The sequence below is a fragment of the Myotis nattereri genome, assembly GCF_964212035.1.
Source record: "Myotis nattereri genome assembly, chromosome: 1".
Lineage (NCBI taxonomy): Eukaryota > Metazoa > Chordata > Mammalia > Chiroptera > Vespertilionidae > Myotis > Myotis nattereri.
Window position 1 is genome coordinate 78,614,206 of NC_138075.1, and position 25,325 is coordinate 78,639,530.

Consider the following 25,325-nt stretch of genomic DNA (forward strand, 5'->3'; position numbering starts at 1 on the left):
GTTCCCTGAACAGAATGGGTTGAGGTTGTAATGGGAGTACAAGTCTGGGTTGATAGCAATGATACATACTGGGAGCAGGGTCATCCTAGAAGAGAGAGCGGAGCTGCATTAGAACTGAAGTTCTGAATCCAGATATCAGGGACACTTGGGGAGATTTTGTGAAACTCCTGCCCCCTTCTCTACGTACACCCACAGGGAGTACAGAATAGGCTCTCCAGCGGCAGGTCAATGCCTCAGGCTTCCAAAGGTGGTGGAGGCAAAGGGCAGGAATGGAAAAGGCAAGGCCCAGCCTTAGTCAGCAGAGGGAAAGGGGTCTCCATAAGGCTCTTTAAGAGCCAGTGTAACTGATAAATCCCATGCTGGCTTTGTCCTGGAGTTTTAATAACAGAAAATAGAGAAACAGAGCTGGGCTAGAGGTCAGGAAGTCTTGGTTCTAATGTCAGTGCTGTCATCTAGTGGCTCTGTGTCCTTGGACAAATCCCTTCGCCGCTCTGAGTCTCAGTTGCTTCTACTGTAAAATTGGTGGTTGCCAAGGTCTCTTCCCAGCTCTGAAAGTGTAGGTCTGTGTTTCTAAGCACAGGTCTGGTTTCCCCACCGGGAGCTGGTTTGGTGCCTTCCTGCATTACGGTTGGAAGACCAGGGCCTGGTGCTGTCCCTTTGCTCATGAAGCCTTAGATTCAGCTGACCTGGGGCCAGCTCTTCTGTCTGCCAGCTTCCAGGCCAGAACCACCCTGATCACTCAGAAGAGCTTTCCTAGCAGAACACTGCTTCTGTGGGAATAGAATTAATTAAATTAGGAATTTAAAAAATGAGGGTTCCGTGGCCCAATGACTTTGAGAATCAGTGGGTTAAACACACTTAAGGTTTTCTTTCTTTTTTTACAACACTTCTCAGAGCCTTTAACACACCAGTACGCACTTTGAAACTCAAGAGATGGAATACACAGTATTTCCCAAATTGATCGTGGGATCCATTTTTCTGAGGAGCATCTCATCAGAAGCGTGTTTCATAGGGCACCTCCCAAAATAAGTTTTACTCTACTGGCACCTCACTTTCTTGCAAAACAACAACTCACTTTTCCTGAAGTTCTCGGCCTTCTAGCTGAGGTAGGAGTGTCCACTTCTCCTACTTTGGAGTCCCAGAGGCAGACTTCTTTACTCACCGCCTTCCTGGGCAGCCACAGGCCTTGTCAGTGATTTTCTACTAATTGTTATTGAGTCCTTATTGAATTGATACCTGTCATGGTTCCCCATGTCGATCCCCCGTGTCTGTCTCTCTGCAGCAGATGCTCACAGAATGCCCTCTTCACCTTGGCAAAGGGGGAGCGACGGGCCAGGCAATGGGCTTCTGTGAGCCCGGACCCTTCTCTTGTGACCTGGGCTGAGAGTCACTGTGGCTGGATTGATGGGGATTAGCTGCTGTCTCTCTGGCTCGGGTTGTTTTCTATGAGAGACAGGAAAAAAGCTGCCAGAGCTCCCCACCCTACGAATATATCCTTTTCCAGGTGGGGCCAGGAGGGAGGTGGCTTGGGGAGGAGGAATTGGCTGTACCTTCTTTGGGCGGGAAAGGCTGGGTTGCACTCATTTGGACTCAGGCAGTTTTTACCGTTTTCCATGCCCCTGCCTTGACATGTCTTTCTCCTTCATTCTTTTGGGTTCTTTCTATCTCTTCCTGTTCTCCTCAGCAGACAGGCTCTCCCTCCTCCCCCATCCCAATCTCCTCTTTACATACCCTCTATGTGCACCACCTCCCCCCCCCCCCAAGCCTGGCAGCCTGCCCTTTAGGAATGTTAATTAGCATTCTCGATTTAATTAATTCAGTAGCTAATTAATGATTGGGGACTGGGGGTGGGGAGCTGGGGTGCAGGGGAGTTGGGGGCTGGAGGTGGCAGGGAGAAATAGCGGAGACTGCAGAAGGCATCGCAGATGGCTGTGCGGTGGCTGGCACGGTGCCCACCGCCATGGATGCAAACACAGGCACGCGCACGCACACACACACACACACACGCTCACACACACACACACACAAAAAGGAAAAAGTGATCGAGGAATAAAATCAAAAGCAGGGAGAGAAGGGCACAGGGGCCCTGGGAACTGGGGGTGGGGAGGCTCTAGATCTATTTGAATCTGCTCCGGAAGTGGAAGAGGAGGAAAGAAAAGAAGCCACCACAGGCGCAGAGAGAAGAGCGCTCTCCCGATACCCCACCCCACCCCCACCCCACCCCAGCCACCCCTCCTCCCTGGCATGGGATTCATGGGCACCAGCTGAGGACAGGGTCCCCTCACTGCCTGCCACAGACATTGGCACCGAGGACCCAGACGCAGAAGGACAGGACATCCCCAAAGAAAAGAGTTTTTCTTTTAAGTTGCTTTTTAAAATATATATGTATATATTTTTTAAAAAATACTGCACCCGTTTTGGTGTGAGGGCAAAGGCGAATGAAAGAAGGTGACTGAGCCAGGAGGAGAGAGCACAGATGGCTTGGTGGTGGTATGGTGTGGTGAGTTGTGGGAAGGAGGAGAGGGGGTCTGGTAGAGGTTGGGGGTGTGCTGAATGAGGACCCTGCTTTCCTCTTTCGTTTTGCTGTGGATGAAGGAGAGAGAGAACGAGAGAGAAAAGGGGTGGGGAGAGAAGCGAGACAGATGGCAGAGTGGAGAGGCGGCAGCCAGTGCCGGCACTGCCCAGCCTGGGCGGACCCACCTACCCCCGCCTGCCAGCTTTCCAAATGCCACCCTTCCCCCATCCTCCCCTCTCCCCATCCCCCCAGCTTGGCACTGATCTCAGAGAGAGAGGGAGGGAGGCTGGGCAAAGAGCATCTGTTCCCTCCATTCTCCCGGCTCCATCGGCTGCCAACCTAGGGCCATCGTCTGCCTCCATCTCCCCTCCGCCCGCCCGCCTGCCCGCCCGCCTACCCACCCAATCTCAAATGGTTGTTGGATCAGGTGCTGAATCTGGGTGACTCCTCGGGTATACCAGTCACTATGCATTGCTGTGTGTCTGCCACCGCTGCCTGGCACTCATGGGGCCGTGTGTGTGTGCGTGTGTGTGCGCGCATGTACATGTATGCATAAGTGCGTGCTGTATGTGAGCCTCCTGGGCATGGGTGGGGGTTGACACTGCGGTTGCCAACCTAGTGTCCAACCAGAAGGACAGAGGGATGGAGTGGAAGGAGGGGAGAGGTGTGGGGCCTGGGAGGGCAGAAGAGGAAACATGAGCTGCTTCATGCTGCCTGCTTATAGGCATTGGCATTACAGCTGCCACCCTTGTGCCCGAGGAGATGGAAGGAGGCGAGTAGGGAGGGGAGCAGCGGCAGGAGTCCTGGTGCTCTGGGAGGAAGGCTGGTACCCGGGAGCCATTGGCATCACATCCATCAGGTTGGTGCCTTGAGCTGGGGCAGTGGAAATGGGCCCCAGGAGGTGGAGAGGAGGGGCAGGGATATTGGCTGGTGTTTCTGTTCCTCTACCGCTCAGCTCTGAGAAACGGTTGGACTGTGGGGTAGTTAGTCCTCTCCTAGGCTGGGAAAGTAAAGTGGTGGAGAGAAGCCAGGGAAGTGCCAAGAAAGCATCTAAGAGCCAGGAGAGGGACTGTGCCACAGCTCCCCAAGGAGAGCCCAATGGGGTTGGCAGTCTGGCCCTTTGTCAGAGCACTAAGGAGAGGCAGGGGGACCTGGGTGTGAGGTGGGTGGATGCTGGCACTGCCCAAGGAGCCTGGCATAGGCTCTGGCAGTGTGAGGAATGGGGGAGGGTGGCAGTGCCTCTTGCCAGTCTGGTTGAGAGTTGTGCCAGAAGTGAGAAGGGAGGAGGCGAGTTGTGTGTGTGTGTGCCTTTGTGTGTGTGTGTGTGTGTGTGTGTATGCATATGTGTGAGTTATTTGGGAGGACAGACTTTTTTCTGCCAGGACCTCCTTCCCAATCCCTCTTAGGCATGGGGAGTGGGGGACAGAAGGAGAGAGGCATGAGGACACAAAGGAGGAAGTGCGCCATTGCCAAGACCCCAAGGAAGAAGGATGGAGAAGCTGGCAGTCCTGCCTGGCCCCCAGCCAGTTCCTGCTGAAGATGGCCAGACCCTCTTGCCTGGTCTGTATATGTTACTGTGCGGGCGTGGTGGGGGAGGGAAGGGCTTGCTTGCTGAACTGGGGTCTAGAATGGGAAGGGCACCTTTCTGCGGATCCCATTTGGACTCTCCACTCTAACAAGTGAGGTGTCTGATTTTCTCCCTGGGCCTTTCTCTTCTCCCCCTCCCTCTACTCGACCTCTCATCACCCTGTCGCCACCTGAGTCCTATTGCTTGGCACCCAACCAACTAGATGCTGCCACGCTTGGCAGTGCTGCACTGGCATGTGAACAGTGTCTCAGATCCTGGCACTGCGGCAAACCCAAAGCCACCAAACATGCTCATGACCGCCACTTGGTGGCAGTGAAAGAGGGGGCAGCACTGCCAGGCGTTGGGTGGAGCTCTGCTGGGGACTGGCATCAGAGGCTGATGCCCCATCAGGGGGCTGAACCAGCACTCTCTAGCCCGTCCCAACTCCGCCTTCCTCCAACTAGGCAGCTGTCTCTTGCCTACCCTCACAGCCCCAAGAAAGGGATTTAGATGGTGGCACACTCGGTTTAAGCAACTATACCAGCAGAAGCTGGAGCACAGAGGGACTAGGGCATAGGTGAGAGCCATACCCAAGGCTCCAGGCCAGTGGGCTATACATTTTTGGTCAGCAAGGATAGGAGAAAATCCTAGGAGAGCGAAATGAACGCCCTGGAGAGGACAGCCAGCTGTTGTCACAGAGATGGTGCCAGAAGAGAGTGGAAGGGAAGTAGAAAGGAGAGACCCGCAGGCCTCGCTATTGGGTGTGAGGTGGTTTGTTCCTGCGCGGATTTGGTTCTGCCCTGTGCCTTGTCATTGGCTGAGCTGTGGTTGAGATGAACCAGTTCTTTCTCCCTTTCTCAAAGGCCCATATTCCATAACAGCCCTAGAAAGATGGAGAGGTGCTCTGGGTCTAGAGATGCAGGCACCTTGGATTTGTCCTTGCAGAAAAACTGTTCAAGGAGATTTTGTGTTTAGGAATTTCTCAATGGAATCCCAATTAGAGTTGAATAAATGTCTGTATCTTTGAAATCCACCCCTGGAAGGGAGAACGTGGATCAGCAATGAGCCCTGGTAGAGAAGAAGGCCCAGGGACAGAGTCCCCAGCCTCTGGTCACTCGGACCAGACTTATGCCTTCAGAGGCAATGCCAGTCCCACAAAACTGGACCATGGGCCTTCACCTGGAAGAACGTCTAGCAGTTGGATTTTCCTTGCTTCCTGGGTAGCCAGAGACTGTGGGCAGTGACTCGGAAGCTATTTGGGTAGAACTGGCTCTGGGTGATGTTAGGTGGCTCTGATGAAGGATAGGACCTGCCCAGAGAGAAGTAAAGCCATTGTTCATGCTGGGCTGAGCTACTTGGAGCTGGGGGAGTTCTGCTTTCAGCATCTCTGGAAGTGGAATGAAACTTCAGAAGAAGCAAGGGGGTTTCCATAGCAGAGGGGACTCAGTGAAGCGCTCAGCCAAGGGAATGAGTGGACAATGGTTGTAACTTTTCTCCTGCTCAAGAACAGCCGACATAAGCAGAAGACACTGTCAGATTTCCAAAATATTGGAGGTGGGGTTGATGTCAGGACAGTGAGGAAGATAATCTCAGGTGATGCTCGGCCCCTGGTGTAGCAGGGCTGGGCCCTGGGTCCTGGAGAGTTGGGGGCAGGTCAAAGATGTGTATGGGGCTGAGTAGTCTAAATTAGTGTTTCTCAAATTCCAGAGAGCACAGAATCCCTTCAGGAGTTTCTGATTCAGTAGGCGTGGTCCTGGAATGTGCATTTTAAACAAGCACTCAAGCGACCACAACACAGGGGGCTGAAATGCCAAGAAACACTATTCAAAGCAATGTCAGTCACCTTGTGGGACAGTTGATCTAGTCTGGAGTTATCATGCCTTTTGCATCTTTCTTCTTCCTCCCCAACCATAGTCGTGTCTTTATGTCATCACATATGTAATATATACGTGCTGTGGGATGTGTGTTTTAAGTGGGGCAGCAGGAGGAAAGGGGTGATTGTGAGGTCAAATCAGGCAGATTTAACCTGGGAGAACTATGGTTCCCATTGACAGTAATTATCACAGAAGACGCCTTTATGGAACTCTTTCAAAATGTCCTCTTCCCCTCACCCCAGATTCTAGTGGTTGGCTAGTGTGTGTTTCTAAAACCTCACCACTAAGGACCACTGGTGAGGAGCTATCAGGAAGCTGCTCTCTGGGATCTGGTCAGCTTGGTGTGGATTCTATGGCTCGGTACAGGATGGGTCCTGGTTACACTTCTCTCTCGAGGCAGGTCAGGGTCCCGGTCTCAGAAGTAGGTGAACATAGGCTGGGCCTAACCTGCTGCCAATACTTGGCAAGTTGCTGATGATACTGTCGTTTGAGCACTTGGTGGACTGTCCAGGAGTGAGCACAGTGCAGATACTTCCAGTGGAGAAGACATGGTGCAGGTTTGGTCTCAGGGAGGGGCAGTAGATGTGGGGCAGTGCTCAGCGCCTGCTGGGTACTTGTTCGGGTGTTTTAGCCATTGTTTGTGTAGGAATGTGTGTGTGGTTGGGAAGGATTATGAGTCAATATCGGGCCACCTTTCCCCATCACTTTCTTTCTGGTCCACTGATAATCATCTGCTTCCCCACTAGCTTCAAGCCAGGTAACCTCTCCATGGCAGGGGAGCCAAGAAACACCAGGCTCACTGACAAGGAATATTGCCATTTACCCCTGTCATTTATGTGGAAGGCTTTCTGGGTCGTCTTTATGGAGAATACATACCGCGTATATGTTCTTCCCATAAAGTTAGTCTCTCCCTGGGAGGTAGGTGTTCCCTGGGGATCACTCCCCAGCTTTCTGAAAACTTGATGAGCGTACTCTAGGTCTTCTACCCATGTCCTCTTTCATCTGAATCTTTTCATAATGTATCCAAGCTGTAATGCTATAGACCCTGAGGCTGGGTCTACACCTTTCTTTTTTTTTAATATATTTTTTATTGATTTCAGAGAGGAAGGGAGAGGGAGAGAGAGAGAGAGATAGAAACATCAATGATAGAGAGAGAACATTGATCGGTTGCCTCCTGCACGCCCCTACTGGGGACTGAGCCAGAAACCCAGGCATGTGCCTTTGGCCGGAATAAAACCTGGGAACCTTCAGTGTGCAGGCAGACGCTCTATCCACTGAGCCAAACCAGCTAGGGCAGAGTCTAAACCTTTGTTGTAGCAAGAGCTTTCTTGGTATTGGGGGCATTTCTTCCTTACTCAGTCCTCTAGAAACGTCATCCTCCTGGCTTACAAGTTTCTCACTATTGCTCCCTACTCGTGGTTTGAGCTCCCCACCACAACCTGGAGAGAAATGCTCCCTGGCCCAGTTTACGCCGGTGTTGCATGTAAGTTTTCCCCAAAGGTTCCTCTTGATTTCTACTTCCCTTCCCTCCCTAGTGTCACACTCCAAAGGAATGTAAGGTCCTTGCCCCATGGATTAATGTTCAACATTTGGTTACTTTTTCTGGCACGTTACACTTTCTTGTGTATAAGCTTTTCCTACCTACTGTTGTGTGAAGAAAATATGTATTGGGGGGTGTTTCTACTTAGGGGAGTGTTGATGATGGGTCTGGGACATGTCCCTTGTGCCCTTGAGGCCTATACTTGCTACATTTGTGGGTATCCTTGCAGCTCTCTCTACACGGTTCTGCTGCTGTACCTGAGGGTGTGCTTGCTTGTTTTGTTGGGGCAGTGACATACACAGAGCTCTGTACTTCAGGTGTGAATATTACACAGGCGTGACTGAGTGATTGCCTGAATGAATGTCTCTTAAAGCAGATCAGGGTGGTGATGATTTGGGGAATCAGTGATCTGGTCTATAAGCCCTGAAAGTGGTTAAGGAACAAATACAAGGAAGTAAGGAGGTAGGTGCTATTGTGCCTGGAATAATTGGCTTTTTTCGTTCTTGTGCATGCTTCATAAGTCCACTCGGGCTAGAGGGTCGGGGAAGAACAGGTGTCTGTTTGTGGTCTTATTTCAGACTCTGCCCCATTTGGCCACGAAGGCTTCAGATTTTCATATTCTTCTGTAGACAAGTTTGATTTTGTTCCCATTTGAGAGTTGGGCATCTTAAGCCATCCCTACCCAGACTGATTTAGAGCAAAGACAGCCAAGATCATGTCCACCCCGTCTTCTGGAACTGACTCTGGCAGTAAGTAGAGTGGACCAGAAGTTTGATGTTTTAGGACCCACTATGTCAAAAACCCTAGGCTTATGCCGCAAGCTGTGGAAGACCAATCTTAGGAACCACCAATTCAGGCTCACTTTAGGGCCGTGGCATTATCTACAAAATAGGTGTTGCTGTGTCAGGCGCTTGAGTTGGGTTTCCTACTGCACAGAAGCAACACGATTTGGCCCAGGTGTTCACTTCTAGCATTCTGCGTAGGGCTGTGCTCACTCAGCCTTCTGTCCATCAGAATCGCTCACTGCGCATCTCTGGAGTGGGAGTGCTGAGGCCTCCTGGTCTGAGAAAGGGGTGGGGGGAATGCTTCCAGCCACTGGAAACGTGGAGTGGTGTACCCTCCAGAAGCATGATGATTGACCCAAGTCAGCAGAGGCAGCCAGGCTCTTGTCCCCCAAGTCACTGTTCCTGGTAAGGACAGCTGCTCCTGTCTACAATTGGGAGTGTCCCTAGTATCTCCAGGCCAGGGATCTGGGCGTAAAAGATGATGTTGGGGGGCCGGAGGAGGAGGGATTTCTGGCTAGATTAACTCCTGGTGAACACATTCCTGGTTCTAACTAAAGCCAAGCTATGCTGGCTGCAAGTCCCTAAAGTGCACGCCAGCACAACTCTCATCATCCCATGCCAGGTCTTGCCAAGGTTTTCTTTAAAATGTTTCCTCTTTTCTTCCTATTCTTCAAAAAATTTTGTTTGTTTGTTTTCAACTTTTATACATAAGTCACATTCCCAGAAAACAAAGAGTGAAAAAGTTTCTTCATACACATGCTGCTAAGAAAATAGTTTTATACACAGAATTTCAACAGGAGAGAGAAAAGGGGTAGGGAGGAAGGGAAGGATGCGAGATGTTGAGAGGTGAGAGAAGGGCAGCGAGAGCAAGACCACAGTAGGCCAGTTCTATCCTCCCGCCTGCATTTATAACTGGCATTTTTGGCATCGTCAGAATAACTAATTCCACCCCGCCCTGGTTTGTTAGCATTGGAGCTTTTAATTTGAGAAATGAAGGGGACAGGGACTAGGGACAGCCATTTTCCTTCCTCCTCTCCCCTTCCGTCTTTTCTGCATATAAGCCACTGCTTCGGTATTAACATGTCCACAGAGTGGAGTGACAGACTGGGAAATCCAAATACAGGGCTGGCTGAATGTGTGTGTGCATCTGAAACGGAGAATCGGAGTGGAGGAAGCCGGAAGGAGAGTCTGGAAGCAGGCTCCCTCGCAAGGGGATTTCTTAGGGGCAAGGGTAGTAGGAGACACAATCTGTAAGACTGGGAACGCTTTGGGGGCTTTTCTGTGCTAAAATAAAATACCTGCTTCTCCACCCTATTTCACTTTAGCTGGGCTTTGGGGTTGCTGCACTTACCACCTGATGATTACAGAGAAAATTGGGATAGAGTTGGGGAACCTGTCCCAGCTCATTCCTCTTGGTGACATCACCCTATCAGAGATCACCTGTGCTTTAGTCACCTCCTTGCCCACCCATCACCCTGCAGTCATGCTCTGGCCCCCATGGGGCTCACAGACCCTGACTCCTTTGGGGGTGCTCCCAGCAGATGCTGCTTACTGGAGGGGCTGGGCTGAAGGGAACAGGTGCCAGGACATACAGGGGGGAAGAAAACAGATGGGGAACAAGGGTCCCCAAAGGCAAGGAGGTTTAAGAAGTGACCAAAATATGAAAGGGCCACTAGGGAGGGGAAAAGGAGTAGGGGTTTATGAAAGTTGTGAATGAGAAATGGTGATTAGCTACATGAAAAGGAAGCATACCCAAGACTCAGAAATCAACTGCCCGTCCACCCCTTCCTTCCTGACACTACCAAGATATTTTTGGCAGCGTCGGCTTTTCTGACCCACATCTGGGGATGGGGGATGTTACCTCTCCTGACAAATACTCAGTTCAGGGGCAAGGATGTGTCTCCCCATCTCCAGTGCCCCGACCCCACATGACCAGGGCAAAGCTGCACTACTTTGTCCCCAGGGTCACTGTACCCATGCAAGGTCTTAAAGCCATATGACCTTCCAAAGATGAGGTGCTTTAAAGAAACCCTTAAAATGGGGGGAGGCGACACAAACAGGAAAAAACCACTTGTTTGATGGGAGAGTTTTCAGGGTTTTTTTTTTTTCTTTTTTTTCCGTATTTTCCAAGTTTGTTTCTTTTTAGTTCATTCCTCTCCATCTCTCACTCCTGTGCACATGTGTGCGCTTTCTCTTTTTTGGTTGTGTGTGTGTTTCAGTTTTTGTTTTGTTTTTTAAAGAACTTTGGATTTGCCGTTGGTGGGCAGCGCCGGTCCCAGAGGCTGGACCCCCACATGGCAGGGCTGGGACAAGGGGCAGGCCCACGGCTGCTGAGAGGATCTCTGTGTTTAAAGCCTTTGAGAATAAGTTACTGCAGTTCTCAGGGTGCAGGGTGGGGGTTGGCAGAGGGATCCCTGGTGGCCGCTTCCCCTGGAGTCCAGGCCACGGGCTCCCCTGCCAGACAAGGAGGTTGGGAGGGATGTGAGGAGAGTGAGCTGGGAGCACTTCTGCCCGCCAACCTAAAGTTTGGTTAGTTTTGTGGGCTCCCTGCCCATCCCAGGCTCCAACATTGGGAGCCAACTGGGTATTTGGAAAGTTTTTGAGCAGATGGTGCTCTAGACAAGGGGGCAGGAAGAAGGGGGAGCGACAGTTTATTTTCCTTCCCCTTCTCTGTCTTGGGGTTTCCTTTTTCTTTCTTTCATCTTTTTCTTCTTCTTCTTCTCCTTCTTTTTGGTGTTTTCTCAGTGGAACAGCACGGGAGAACATGTACTCATGTGTGTGTGTTTATAGGAGCTGGGATGTGACTGGGAATTCAGTGGGAAAAAGTTGTAGGAAGATAGATCAGGGATAGATTCTGTGTATGCTGAGCAGAGCAGACATGAGTGAATAATAAGGATGACAAGATGAGGATGTCTGAAGTCACAGGGCAAGGAGGAGTGGAGGTGTGTGTCTGGGCAGGGGAGGAGGCAGGACTCTGCTAGAAGTGGGTGTGTGAAGCCCACTGAGGGTGGGAATGGAGATTCCCAGGAGATGGGCGAGCTAAAGGTTGGGGAGAGGGATTTGAGCTCCCACCAAACACCCCTTGGGGTAAGAGAGGGAGCCCTGAGGCCCTCCCTCCCAGATCTTGGTTTATCTTTTATCTGTTTATAAAGCTAGAAGTGTAGAGGTAGTAGTAGTTTTTGGGTTGGAGTCCGTGTGAGGTAATCTTGCTTCCTCTTTGGCAAAAGCCACGGCAGCGGTGGCGGCAGTGGCGGCGTTGGTGACGATGATGGGTGGGCCCCCGGGGGGTGGGGCCGCCTTTCGCCTGTGGGCCGAGGAGCGCAGGTGGGAGGCCAGGGCTTCACGCCCACTCAGCAGCACCTCACATGCCAGGCAGTGGTAAGTGCAGATGGGCACCCGAAGTGGGGGGGGCATGGAACCCCCAGGACCCCGCCCAAAGAAGCAGAAGGATCTCTGATGAGCAGTGGCTAGAGCCTCCCCGTCAAATGCCATCTTGCACTGGCGGCACAGGTAGCGGTGGGTCACGTCCACGGTGGAGATGCCAGGGCTGCCTGTCAGCAGCTCGTCCGCCTCCCCGGTCTCCCCCTCCCCTGGAGCGGGCAGGTCGGGAGGCTTTGGAGGTGCTGTGGCTGTGGGCTCAGGGGGCTGGGGTGGTGACTGGAGGAGGGCACTGGGGAGTAGTCCGATGAGGGTCTGAGGTATCACGGGGTTCATTGGAAATAGCCCCTTCTTCATGCCATAAAGCTGTTGGAAGTAGGCTCCCTGTAACTGGGGGCCAAAGACAGCTGGTGGTGTGGCCCCTCCTGCAGGGGGCAGTGGGAAGGGCAGGAACTGGCCCCCCAACAGGGCTGGGACAGTGGCCTTCAATGCTTTGAGGTTCTTGAGGGCATCAGTGGAGGAGTTGGTGGGGGCTGCAATTGGTTTTCGCTCACCAGAGACCTTATCCCCAGAGGGCTCAGTAGGCGGGCCTGGGGCAGGGTCAGTGGTGCCTGCCGTGGAGGTGTTGGTTTGGTCGGGCACAGATCTCTGAGGTAAGGGGCAGCCTGGGCCAGCAGTCTGGACCATTGTGGTAGCAGGCAGAACCGAAGTGGCGAGGCCAAGGAGGCCTGAGGAGGCTGCAGGGCCTAGGAAGATGAAAGGAATGATGAAGGATTAGCCACCTCTTGCCCCTCCTCTTCCCGGCTATAGGCCTCCTCCAGCCTCACCCACCCATTCCCACAACTAGCCTCCATGATCCCTTTCCTTCCTTCTTCCCCCCAAGAACCTGAAGCCAAGACCACAGGAGACTGGAGATGGGAAGAGTCAAGAAGGGAAAGGAAGGGATGTCATTAGAGGGAAATGCTCTCTGAATTCCAACTCCTCCCAACCTTCCACTCACCTGAACTGAAAGGAGCTAGGCTGCCCAAGGGGGGCTGGGCCAGAGCTGGGCCTGGCAAGAGGACTGGGGCCAAGCGAGGCAGGGCTGGGGCAGCCCCCAGGGGCATAGAGGCAGGTGTGGTGGCAGGTGGGGCCTTGGGAGCCGGAGAGGCCTCAGGCGCTGGAACCAAGTCATAGCACTTGCTTTCACTCTTCAGCTGGGCTTGGACCGCCTCCTTGAGTTTGGCCAGGTGCTGGCGGGAAAAGAGATGGCCTCGGCAGGAGACATAGAAATCATACTTGACATCACAGTAGGGACAGTCAGTGCGCTGGGCTCCCGAGGGGCCCTCGCTGCTGCCCCCAGTCCCGCCAGCTGCTGCCCCCTGCAGTTTGGCTTTCTTTTCCTTGGCACGAGCATTCTGGAACCAGACTTGGATGACTCTCTTGGGCAGCCCAATCTCCTCCCCCAGCACCTCACACTCCTGCATGGTGGGGGTGCGGTAGGCTTCATAACAGGCTTTCATGATCTTCAGCTGCAGGCTGCTCATCTGGGTCCTATAGCGCCGCTGCCCCATCCCATCTGGAACCCCAGCCCCACCCGGTCCCCCACTGGTCCCTCCAGCCCCAGGGGATTCTGGTTCAGCCAGGCTGGAAGCAGACGAATCGCTTAGATCACCTGCAGATGGACTGCAAGCCTCACTCTCTGGAGAAGCTTTTGTGGGTTCCTCTGGGCCGTCATCCTCACTGGGGGGAAGGGGAGGAGGGAGAGGTAGAGGTGGCTCTGGTGTTGGGATGGCAGCCTCTTTCCCAGGAGGCAGGAAAGGCAGGGGCCCTGCAGTCGGGGTGACCGTGGGGTAGGGAAAAGCAGGTGCTTCTCTCTTGGGGGCCTCCCTCCCAGTCCCATCATCCACCTTGCCCAACAAGAGGTTGAACTTGGGGAAGGGTGCAGGGGTGGGTGTGACAGGGGGCTTGACCGCTGGATTGGGCACTCCCCCAGGGGTGCTTCGAAACTGGCCTTTCCTCTCTCGGGCCCTGGTATTCTGGAACCAGACCTGCACCACCCGCTTTTTGAGCCCCACCTCCTCGGAGATGCAGTCCAGCATCTTGCGTGTTGGGTTGGAGTCCTGCATGTACCAGCGGTACAGGATCTCCAGCTGCTCGGGCAGGATGGTGGTGCGCAGGCGCTTGTCCCTGGGGGGCTCACCTTCCCCTCCACCCCCTGCTTCACTGCCCGTGGGAGACAGGCTACCGTCCTCGTGCTTCCGTTTGAGGGGTGGCCCTGGCACTGGTGGAGCGCCTGCCACCAGGGGGTTTCGCTCCCCAAACACCAGCAAGGGTAGATCTAGGAGGTGGGAGGCAGCACTGGGCTGTGCAGATGGCAGGAAATGTAGTCGGCGGTGACTGGTCAGGAGGTCCTGGCTGGAGAAAGACATGGCGCATTGGTCACAGGTGTGGGCTGGGGCAGGTGAGGGAGAAGCCCTCCCTTCAGGCTCTCTGCCTTCTGGCTTTGTTGCTTCTGCTTGGCTCAGCTCTTCCCTGTCTGGAGGTTCTGGTGATGGGCCCTTGGGACCTTTTGGGGGTTCCGGGCCCTGCTCCTCCTCTGCATCTTCCTCCTCTGCTTCCTCCTCCTCTTCCCCTCTCTCTGCCTCTTCCTCTTCCAGGGGCTGGTCATCATAGCATTTCTTAAGGTGTCGCACCAACTCAAAAACACAGGAGAAGGCGGTGTGGCAGCGCCTGCAGCCAGAGACTCCCCCTGTGCCTCCCGCGGTTGGCGCAGGCCCGCCCTCGCTGGCATTTTTGCGTGCTTTCTGGCGGGCATTCTGGAACCACACTACCACCACACGGCTAGCCAGGCCCAAGAGACTTGCAAGCCGCTCCACCTCTCCATCCTTGGGGTAGGCACTGGTCTCAAAGAAAGACTGCAGGGCTTGCGTCTGGAACTCTGTGAACTTGGTTCTGGAGAATCGGCGGCCTGCAGGCAGCAGGGGAGGAAGATTCCCTCTGGCGTTGTCTTCCTCCTCTGGGGGCCAGTGTCCCGCCCGGCTTCGCTCCTCAGCGGGATGGGCCACCTCTGTCTCGGGCTCTGGCACCAGGAAGGGCAGACCCAGTTGGGGAGCAGGCGAATCCAGAGACCCATCGGGAGGTTTGGGCGGCTCTGCAGGGGGCGGGTAGAGGCTATCATAGCTCTTTCGAAACTGAGCAGCATAACGGCTCAGGGCCTCAAAGGGCAGAAAGCGGCGGTGGACATGCTCCTCGTGTGTCTTGAGGATGAGCATATTAGAGAAGAGTTTCCCACAGGCCCTGCAGGCCAGCTTCTCCCCACCCCCCAGGGCCTCTGGAGGGGGTGGGGTGGGAGGAGGGGGCACAGCCTGCTTCCCTTCATTGTACTGAATCACCAGCTCAAAACCAAAGTTTTCCAGAAGGGCTTTGGCTGCAGTGTGGGCTGCCTCGTTGGGTGTTGGTTCGGGGGGTGAGGCTGTCCCTGCCTCAGTTCCCTCTTCAGCTATGGGGGGCTGCTCCCATTCCCGCTCAGCCAGCTCAGCCTTTGGGGGTGGGGGTGGGGGCAGAAGGGCGGCAGCTGGCAGGGACAGCAGGGGTGCAGGCCCAGCCAGTGCCAGCTTGGGCCCCACCTTGAGGTCATGGAGGTAGAAGGGCAGGAGCAACTGTTGCTGCTGGAGCTTAAGTAGTGATTCGGGCACCAAAGGGAAGGGGGGCAGGACCGGCGGGGTGAAGAGAGGGGCTGGGAATCGGTGCAGGTCCAAGGGAGGGGGAGGAGGGGACAGGAAGGGCAACCCAGATATGAAGCCGCTGGGGTCAGGGCCCTTCTCAGTGCCCGCCTCCCCCTCAGTCTCGCCTTCTTTGGGCTCTTCTTGGCCACGCTCTGGCCCCTCAGCCTTGGCATCAGTCTTGGCCCCCCGTGAGCGAGTCTGGTGCAGAACTGAGCGCATGTGGATCTCCAGGGTGGAGCTCTGGTTGTAGGAGACGCGGCAGACCGTGCACTTAAAGGGCTTGTCTGTGGCCGCAGTGGTGGCAGGCGCTGAGCCAGCCTCTCCCCGGGCAGGGCCAGAGGGGTCAATGGCAGCTTTCTTCATCTTGTGCAGGTGGGAGACAGAGTTATAATGGACCAGGAGGATATTCTTCTGTGTGAAGGACTCTTTACACACAGTGCACTTATAGGGCCGGGCAGGGTCAAGGAACTTGTCCAGTGCAAAGTTGGTGGTCTTCCGATAGGTCAGAGCTGGGCGCGAGTCCGCTGGAGCTGGTTCTGCAGGGCGGGGCTCCCCAGCAGTTCCCTCTTCCTCCTCAGCCATGAGGGGCACAGCAGCCATTTCTTCAGCCTGGGCATCAGGTCGAGGGGCTGGAGAGGGGGCTGGAGAGGGGGGTTGGTCAGGGCTTCCTGTGGGCTTGTCTGGGGCCTCGGCTGAGGGCAGGGGAGGCTCAGGAAGAGGACCGGGACTGGCTTCTGGAGGCGGGTGAGGGCCTTCTAAGGGAGAGAAGGGGTTGCAATGAGAAGGGAACTTTAAGTCAGACCCCACCCACTCATTATCAAGGGCAACTGATCCCTGCCTCAGTTCCTTCAGACTTTCTTGGTCTGTGAAGCCCAGGTCCCCTTTCCTGCCACCTTGGGAGGCTTGCCATCCCCCTCCTTACCTGCTGCCTGGTCTCTGCCGGGTGCAGGCTCTGGCCCGGGAGCCAGGGGCACTGGGCCATCCCCCAGAGCGCTGAGAGAGGGCCCAGGCAGCACTTTGGTCACAAAGGTCATCTCTACAGTTGTGGCCTGTAATGGAAGAAATCCCAGTGACTTCCTTCTCGCCCTCTGGCTACTGCTATGCCTATGCCCAGCCCCTTTGCACGGCTCCAGTCTTGTCTCTGAACAGACCTCCCACCTAACTTCTGCTTTTCCCACAGAGGAGAGGGCCTGGCAGGCTGGGCCTGCTGTTGAACAGCTCTTCTCGGGACCTACTGTGAGTGAAGGAAATGCTTAGCCGCCTCCCAGGAGAGTAAGGCAGTAGATAAGCTCCACTCGGTCCCCTCCAACTCTAAAATCCACCTTCAAATCTGTGAAATGCTGTTTCCTTCACCAACACCCACCCCGCAACACACACACTTGCCCGGCACCCCTGCCTCTGCCTCCCTCTGACCCCTCCTGCCCAGCCTGACAGGGCTCCCTGGACGGGTCCTCACCCAACCTGTACTCACCACAAGCAGCAGCTTCTCAACACACTCAGGCACCACGTTGTGAAGGTGGCTAAGGTGGAAGTGCAGGGCAGGCCGGCCCACCAGCTGCTCCTGGCACAGCGGGCACCTGTACTTAGGCTGCACTGCATGCTGGGAGAGCGCATGAGCCCTCACCTGCTCTGACTCTGGGCTCAGGAAGCTGCAGTATGGACAGCAGTACACCTGGGGGCACACGGGCGGAGGGGGTGTCAGGGACGGGTGGGACCTGCCATCACGCAGCCTTTACGCTCCTGTACAATATCCGCTCCCAATAAAGAAGCGAGCCCAAGGGGAAGGCATCACTGTGGACCCAGCCACAGTCCTGAAAGCTGGCTCCTCCCTGGTTTCCCATGGCCTGGGATGAAGGCCTAAGCTAGGCCCCACCTTGCCTTCTTTGTCTGGCCCTCGTGCTCTGTCCCGGTCTCTGTCTTTCCTTGGTCTGGCTTTCCCCGTCTCTGCTGACAGTATGGCCCTGTACCGCCCTCCCTGGGATTTAGTTTTCTTAACCACTCTCATACCGCCTGTATCATCTCCCTGAAATGGTTCCCCTTCCCTCTGGCACTTGCTGCACCCAGAGTCTCCCTTTTCCTGGCCCACTGTGCCTCCCCAAGGTCCCTGAACTAAGTGTCTCCCTACCTCTCTGCTCAGAAGTCAGCTCATTCTCCCTCAGAGGCTCAGCAGTTCCCACTTTCTTTTCCTTCTTTCATTTTTCTTCTCTTCTTAATGCAAACAATAACCATAGCTCCCTGCGTGGCTCAGGAAATTCTGGCTTGACTTCTTGCCCACACCTCTGGAGGATGGGACTGGGGAGCCTGGGGGCCCCTCTGTTTCCCCGAGTCCCCTGTGCGCCTGATCTCCAGCCTGCATTTGTCTCCCTGGCGCACTCCCTCTCCTGCCCCCGGTGCCATCAGCCCAGGCCTGCACAGCAGGAAGGGGATGCTCAGCTGCATGCACCTAGGCCTAGGAGCGGACATCTGGGGTAGGTCTGCTGAGGGAGTACGGGTTCGGAGGGGAAGCTGAGGACATAAGCCATTACTGCAGCAGTTTGAAGGAAGGCAGTCATGATAAATACTGCATATTGCAGTTCCAGTTTGGAGAGCTGTGAGGCACTCAAAATCAATACTTTCAGGCCACAGAGCTAGACGACTGGGGCCTGCCTAGGTCAGGCAGAGGCCTGGGTCCAGAGACTGAGAGACCTGCAGCGCTTGCTGTCTGGATGAATCATCTGGGCTGGTGCCTCTACCCTCAGGGAGGGGGGCCAGGACACTTCCCTCCAGGCTCAGGGCTTCCCGTTGGAGATGAACATCCACATCTAGTTGCCTTTCTGTTCATAACAAAAATAAAGAGCCCGGCGGCAGCTAGTTTTTTGTTTTTGCCTTCTTCATTTCTTCACTTCTTTCCTCCCCTCCTCCCTCCACCCACCTCCAATCTTTCCTGCCCTCAATACAGTTCTCTCTTCACCTTTCTCTCAAATTCCTGCCATCCTTCCTGGCATCTCCCTCTGTGCCCACCCCTGGGGGCCAGCTCTGCCCCCGTTAGCCCAGAACAGCCATAGCTGGGCCCACGTGGGATTTCTTTAATCATGTATTTTGAGTTAAATAAGTCACAAGCACGACAAAATTAGGTCTACCCTTGGTCTGAAATCTCTGTAAAGCTCTGCTGATTAGAATTTCAGCTTTTAGAACATGAGTAAACTAGTTAACTAGTTAAACTAGACCCCCCTCCCCCGCTCAGCTCTTCCCAGTTACCCCAGTTCTGACCATGGTCTGGTTGGCACTGTCTCCAGGAGGACCAGTCTTGTTCTCTGCCTCTTCAGAAGCTGAAGATGAAAGGAGAGGGGATTGATTAAGAGACTCCCCAAACCCCCCTCTTCCCTTCACAGACCCTCAGCTCTTAAGATGACCTGATTCGTAGCACAGAGCTTCCAGGGTAGAGGGCGGAGCTCTGGGGAAAGGTAGAAAGGGCAGAAACGTACAGAGCTATACTGAGTACAGCGAGGGGAGGCTGGCTCAGCAGGGCTGAGCCCAGGTTAGTGTGATGGCCAGGTTTGGGTCCTCGAAGAGAACAGAAGCACCCTGCCTTCTGTGGCTCTGCCTCCCTCCCCTCTGATGTGTCCTTTCTTTTGATCACTTTGGCTCCTTTATCCCAGGCCTTGCAGGGTGTGTGGATACTGCAAAGTCCCATGAGCATCTCAGAATGTATTAGGATTAGGGATGGGGAGGGCAAGGGATGGCAGAAAATTAACCAGATGAGCAACTCACCTAATTGTTCTGTCTTATTCTGGGCATCTTTCTCAGGGGTGGGTGGCTCAGCTAAGGGGGCAACAGGAGCCTTCCCTGTGTAGAGAGGAGAGTCAGCTTATAATGTTGAAGCATCAGGAAAGGGAAGAGATAGAGCAAAGAAAGCAGGACAAGCAGCCAGGCAATGAGGGAGAAAATGGATGGATGAATCAACAGGCAGCAGAGGACAAAAAAGAAATACAGAAGAGGAGAGCCTACGAAATCATCCCTGGGAGTCCAGTCCCTGTCACTTGAAGATAAGCAAATAAGTCCAGCGGTAGGTGACAGAAACAGGACCAAACTCAGCTCCTTGTCATGACTGATCCTGGAAGCAAGGAGCCTAGAAATGTACAGGGAGAGGTGCTGAAGAAGGAAGGTGAGGTTGCATGGAAGCAGCTGTAGTGAGCAGGAGGCGGCAGGTCTAACTGGGAGAGGAGATTACCACTCAAGTAAGAATTGACAGATGTGTAGGAATTTATTTTCGGTGGCGGCCTAATTAAAGTGTTAAAGTTCCTTAACTCCATTCAGCCTTTCGCCAGGATCGTTAGCTATTGATCTGGGCCCCTCCAGCACTTAACTCCAGCCAGCATATTGGCAATTCAATTAGCACAGTCAATGCTGCCTGTTCCTGGTTCCTGCTGCCCGAGCCCTAGCCTCGCCCACCACTGGTCTCTGTGAATCCCGGACAGACGCTTTGCTCACCTCTGACAGCCCCTTCCAGGCCCTTCTCCTGCACCCCATGGCGGGCCCTTCCCAGTTTCTGCAGTTACACCCTGCAAACTGAGCTGCCTTGGGGGACCCTCAGCCCAGCCTTCAGGCTGAAGACCTCCGAGGAGACAGGAAAAGGCTGGGGAGCTTGTCAAGGGCTTCCCACCGAGGCTACCTTCAGACCATGCCCACAGCCCCCATCAGTTTCCCATATGTCCTGCCCCATTCTTTTCTTTCTGCCTCTGTCCTTCCTGACCAGCTCCTGCCCACCTCCCTACCCAGCGTTGCTAGGACACTGGTCAGTACTTGGAACCACTGGGTGACTCCTCCTCACCTCTCTTCCTGTTCTGTTTTTTAAATCCTCACCCGAGGATATTTTTCCGTTGATTTTGAGAGAGAGGGAAGAGGGAAAGACAGTGAAAAATATCGATGTGAGAGAAACATATTGATTGGTTGCCTCCTGCACACACCCTAACTAGAGCCCAGGCTGGGGAGGAGCCTGCAACCAAGGTACGTGCCCCCTTGACCATAATCGAACCCGGGACCCTCTGGTCCACAGTCCAATGCTCTATCCACTGAGCAAACCAGCTAGGGTTGTTCTCTGTTTTCCACCCAGCAAAGTCCCTGCCCTTCTCTGCTTCCTCCCTCCAACAGCCTCTTGGCCCCACTGTTCCTGAAATCTGGAGCAGACCTGTTCCCCTTGTACCACTTTCTCATCAGCCCTCAGCTCCATGCCAGCTGCCCTCTCTGCCCAGCCCTACCCCTTCAATCCCCTCTGCCTCACCTGGAGTCCGGAGCTGCCCATGGCTGAAGCTAAGGATGCTCTGAAGAGCTGAGAGCCCTTCCTCGGCCGCCGGGCCACTCTGTAGCAGCTGCAGGCGCCGCTGGGCCTGGGCATCGCGGTGGGCGGGTGCTCGCAGGTGCTGCAGCAGGGCCAGGCGGGAGGGCGTCTCCCAGGCACACAGCAGGCAGCGGAACAGTCCCAGCTCTGCCCCTGCCGCTGCCCCCTCCATCTCCAGAAGAAACTGGAAAAATGGAAAAAGGCAGGTCAGGCCCAGAAGGAACAGATACCTTCAGATCTCGGGGGCTCCTTTACCTTCCCCAAGGGAGCCCCACCAGCAGCACCCCGACCCAGCCCTTCCACCCTCTTGAGCTCCCCTATTCCTTCCTAAGGCCATGTGAGTGTTACTGCTTTTTCTCCCCAATCCCCTCTTCCTCCTACCCATCCTGGGCTCTCCTGGTGTGTGAATGGAATCTGGTTCTCTTCTCAAACTTCTGGTGATAAGATGGGCTGAATAGAGACAGAGCCCTCTCTCCAGCCCTGAACACCAGAAAAGCAGAGTAAAATATTGGATTCGCTTTGTTCGACTAAGTCTACCACCCTTGGCCTCTTTCTCCGCATCTTTTTTCTAAACAGTGTATTATTCTGTGCATAGTACATGCCTTTAAAAAAATTGTTTTTTTTAAATCTTATTGATTTCAGAGAGGAAGGGAGAGGGAGAGAGAGAGAGAAATATCAATGATGAGAGAGAATCATTGATTGGTTGCCTCCTATACAACCCATTGGAAATTGAGCCCGCAACCTGGGCATGTGCCTGACAGGGAATCGAACCATGACCTCCTGCTTCATAGCTTGATGCTCAACCACTGAGTCACGCTGACTGGGCCATACATGCCTTTTTCTCCAGTTCTGCCACCTCAGGCTTTCCCATCCCTTTCCACTTCCCTCTCCCCGAGGCGTCTGCTCTGCCCTCACCTGAGGCCTTCCTACCCCTCACCTTGTAGACCTGACTGTTTTCCTCGTGGGCTGCCCCCCGGGCGTGGAGCTGCATCTTCTCCTTGCTGTTGGACTCGAAGTCACAGATGTTGCAGCGCAGGTGCAGCGGGGGCACAGACCCATAAGGAGTCCCATCTCCCAGGGGCATGGGGGAGGGAGTGCCCGTGGCCCCACTGCCCTCCCTCAGGTGGGCTGCCAGCTGGTACTTCTGAGCATGTTTGTCGGTCTTGAGGTGGAGTTGGAAGTTGGCCTTGAGCTGGGTGCCGTAGCAGCAGAGCTTGCAGCGGTGGGTGTCACCGGCCACCTCCTTCCATTCGGCCTCCGGGAGGCTGCGGCCCATGCTGCAGTGGTAGAGCAGCAGCTCCAGGTTGTCTGTGCTGAAGGCCTGGCACACCAGGCAGCGGAACACCTTCAGAGATGGGCTGTCATCTGGGGGCGGCGAGGTGGGCAGGCCCTCGGACAAGGAGCCCAGGAGCTGACTTTGAGGCAGGTGGGCGTCCGGGGAGAAGCTGCCAGGGCCTTGGGGACAGAGACAGGTTAGTGGCCCAAGGAAGGAATGGAGCAGGGTCAGTTTGGTCTGTGGGAATGTGGGTGGTGGGTAAATGAGGATAGTGCCGTGGGCGCTGGTGTTACCTAAGGGCGGGTGGGCTGGCCCTTAGGAGAGAGCAGGGAGTTGCGTTTCACCCTTGAAGGGGGAGCGAAAGGGAAGAGGCGCAGAGCCAGGAGCTTACCAGGTGTGGGGAACCTTCGGGCAGGCGCTCCGAGATGGTGGAAGCCGTTGAGAAGCAGCTGGGATTCCAGGGGCTTGTCTGGCCTCAGCCCAGGGCCAGGCAAGGGAGCCTGGGGCTGCCCTAAGGCCTGGGGCCCGAAGTACTGGAAGAGTTCAGGCGGAGTGGCAGGGGCGCCTGTTGGGGGCGGAGGGCTTGGCCCCACAAGCCCAGGTGGCAGGCCCAGCGGCAGCCCCTGGTGGAGCATGAGGACATTCTGCATGTGCTTCTCAGAGGTCATGTGGATGCGCAGGTTGCGAGAGATATTGGTCTCATAGCTGCACACCTTGCACTGCCAGGACGATTTGGTCTTGGGTTCCTTGTCCCCAGAGCAGGGCGGAAGCGGTGCCTCTGGGGGGCTTCCCTGCCCGCCAGGCCCGGCCTGGAAGCCCTGCAGGTTGGCCAGGTGCTTGTCAGACTGCATGTGGATGCTGAGGTTGCCCTTGGTGGTGGTGGAGTAGTTGCAGATGTCGCAGCGGTAGGGCTTGTAGCCACAGTTGTAGCTCTCTCCCCGCGCCAGGCGGGGGTGGGCGCCCCCAGCGCTGCAGTAGCTGCAGTGACTGTTGCTCTCAGGGTGCTTCTCCCGCATGTGCACATCCAGGGTCTGCTGGTACTTGTAGTGCCAGTTGCACTTGGGACACTTGAGCGTCTTGCAGGAATTGCGCGAGTGAAGCAGAGACATGTGGCTGGACAGGCTGAGGCCCTGGAAGGCTGCGGGGGCTGGGGTGTAGTCCTCGGCTAGGCGGTAGGGCTGGGGTGGGTCACTGGGGTCTTCGGGGGAGCCCACTGGGATGGGGAGAGTGCCCCCCTCCTTGCAGGTGGGTGAGCTTTGGTTAAGTGGGGGGCAGAGCCCTCCATCCTCTTCTTGCCCCTCGGGGAACCAATCTGGGCCTGCCTCCCCTGCTGCCGTTGGTGATTCTTTGGCTTGGGTTGGGCTGGGACCCCAGGTGGCTGGGGTAGCGGATGGGGAAGGCGGACTGAGGGTTATGACGTCTTCTGTAGGCAGAACTAGGGCCTGGGTTTCTGCCTCAGGGCAGCCATCCTCAGTCTGGGCTACATTCGCCTCCAGGCTCCCTGTGCTGCTGTTGTCAAGGGGCATTTCTGAAGGGGGGCGAGCAGGTGGTTTTGGTTCCAGGAAGCTTAGGAGGGCCACGCAGCCCTCCTCCCCCTCCTGGAGCACAGCTGGGTTGCCTGGTAGGCCCTGGTGTTGAGCAGAGGTTAGCTTCACCCCATGAGACTGTGTATGACCCACGAAGGCCTGGGACTGGCTGAAACCCAGGCGGCACAGGAGGCAGAGCCAGAACAGTGCCCGGTGGTCTCCCCCCCTGCTCCCAATGGGGCCATCTTTGGGATCTCCGGGTGGGTTTGGTGCTAGCTGGTAGCTCCAGAAGGCTCCATCCCTTCCCTCACAGGTGGCCGGAGATGGCGCTGAGGTATCATGGGACAGAATTTGGTCAGAAGAGCTAAAGCCTTGGATTGGGTCAAAGCCATGTTGGATGTGAAGGGCAGTGAGGTGTGTCGGGGGCGGGAGGGGTAGGCTGGGCTCTTCCTTGGTGCCCGCCTCACCCCAGGGGAAGCCCTTTGGTAACAGCGGTTGACTGCCACCCGGCAGGGACAGCGTGGCCACGAGGCAGGCCTCACCGCCAGCTGTGAAGAGTAAATGGTTGCTTAGGTCCACAGGAGGGAGCCCGCCGCCTTCCTCCTCCTGCTCCTTGTCCTCTTCCACCCCCAGGTCCTTTGGTGGGAAGCCACCACAGCCAGGCTCTTCTTGGGGCTCCCCAATCTCCTTTGGTGGGATGAGGCCACAGCCCGACTCCAGAGGCTGTCCCCCTGGTTCTGAGGGCCTCATGCTCTCAGAGGTGGAATCTTTGGTGACAAGATCAGGGGGGATGCTGGGGGAAGAGGTGTCCAGAGGTGGGGACAGGGCATTGTGCCCAGGGGGTGGGGAGGTGCCAGCAGTAGAGGATGAGCTAAGGGAGGCCATGGCAGACGGAGGAGTGCTGGGGGTTCATCTCAGCGTGACAGCCAGTACCCTGCAGGGGAAACACAGAGAGAGCCGTGTTGTCAGGTAGCCGGGGAGACAGCAGCTGACCCTCCTGCTACTCCAGCCCACCCCCCCGCTTCCCTGAGCACCAGACTCAGGTACCCATGTGCCACACTGAAACTTCACTTAGTGTCTAACAGGCACTTCAAACTTAACATGTCTAAAACCAGAACTCTTTATTCCTCCCCTGAATTTATTCTTCCCCATCTACTATCTCAGAATTTGGTACAACTATTTATCTGGTTGCTTAAGGTAAAAACCTAAAAATTGCTTTTGCTCCACAATATGCAGTTGACAGCAACCTCTCAAACGTGTCCCATCCCTCCATTTGTCTTCATCTACACCAGCACATCCTGGCCCCAGCCATCCTCATCTCTCTCCTGAGCTAATGCAATGGATTCCACCACTGCCCCTCCAATCCAATTTCCTCCCAACCAGCATCCAAGTGAGCTTTCATTTAATTCTCAATTATGAAAAATGTCAAACATATATAAAAGTAGACCAAATAAAACAAGGAACATCTTTGTACTCATCACCCAGTGTCAACAGTCACCAACTCATGGCCCTCATGGCCAATCTTGTTTCATTTATATCCTTGCCCACTTCCTATATGGTTTTAAAGCAAATTTCAGGCATCATAAAGAATCATCTTTTAAAATGTACATCATACTATATTCTGCTTAAAATCCATTAATGATTTCTCATTTGCTTTGTGAATAAAATCCAAACTTCTTTCCCTGATTTGCAAAAGGGTCTATCTGATCTGACACCTGCTTGCCTATCCTCCCACCACTGCCTGGCTGGCCAGCTCTAGCCCATTAGCCTTGTTTCTCAAACACACCAAGTTAATTCCTACCTTAGAGCCTTGCCTAAGCTGTTTCCTCTGCCTGGAATG

At 54.9% G+C, this 25,325-nt stretch overlaps 2 protein-coding genes across 2 annotated transcripts in view; one reads left to right on the forward strand and one right to left on the reverse strand.

The window, feature by feature from the left end:
* Positions 1 to 3,343: 3,343 nt before the first annotated feature.
* Positions 3,344 to 25,325, forward strand: part of THTPA (thiamine triphosphatase) — a 43,838-nt gene continuing 21,856 nt past the window's right edge. Inside the window, exon 1 of the mRNA XM_081086477.1 lies at positions 3,344 to 3,374. The gene's annotated coding sequence lies outside the window, so the exon portion shown is untranslated. The remainder of the gene's footprint in view (positions 3,375 to 25,325) is intronic.
* Positions 7,055 to 24,370, reverse strand: ZFHX2 (zinc finger homeobox 2; the record flags this gene model as incomplete). Its single annotated transcript, XM_081110911.1, has 9 exons — positions 7,055 to 12,405; positions 12,660 to 16,121; positions 16,289 to 16,415; positions 16,838 to 17,038; positions 18,616 to 18,674; positions 19,117 to 19,191; positions 20,627 to 20,867; positions 21,621 to 22,138; positions 22,351 to 24,370. 9 exons carry the CDS (start codon positions 24,368 to 24,370, stop codon positions 11,426 to 11,428), a joined length of 7,683 nt encoding a protein of 2,560 aa, XP_080967037.1. The 3' UTR covers positions 7,055 to 11,425.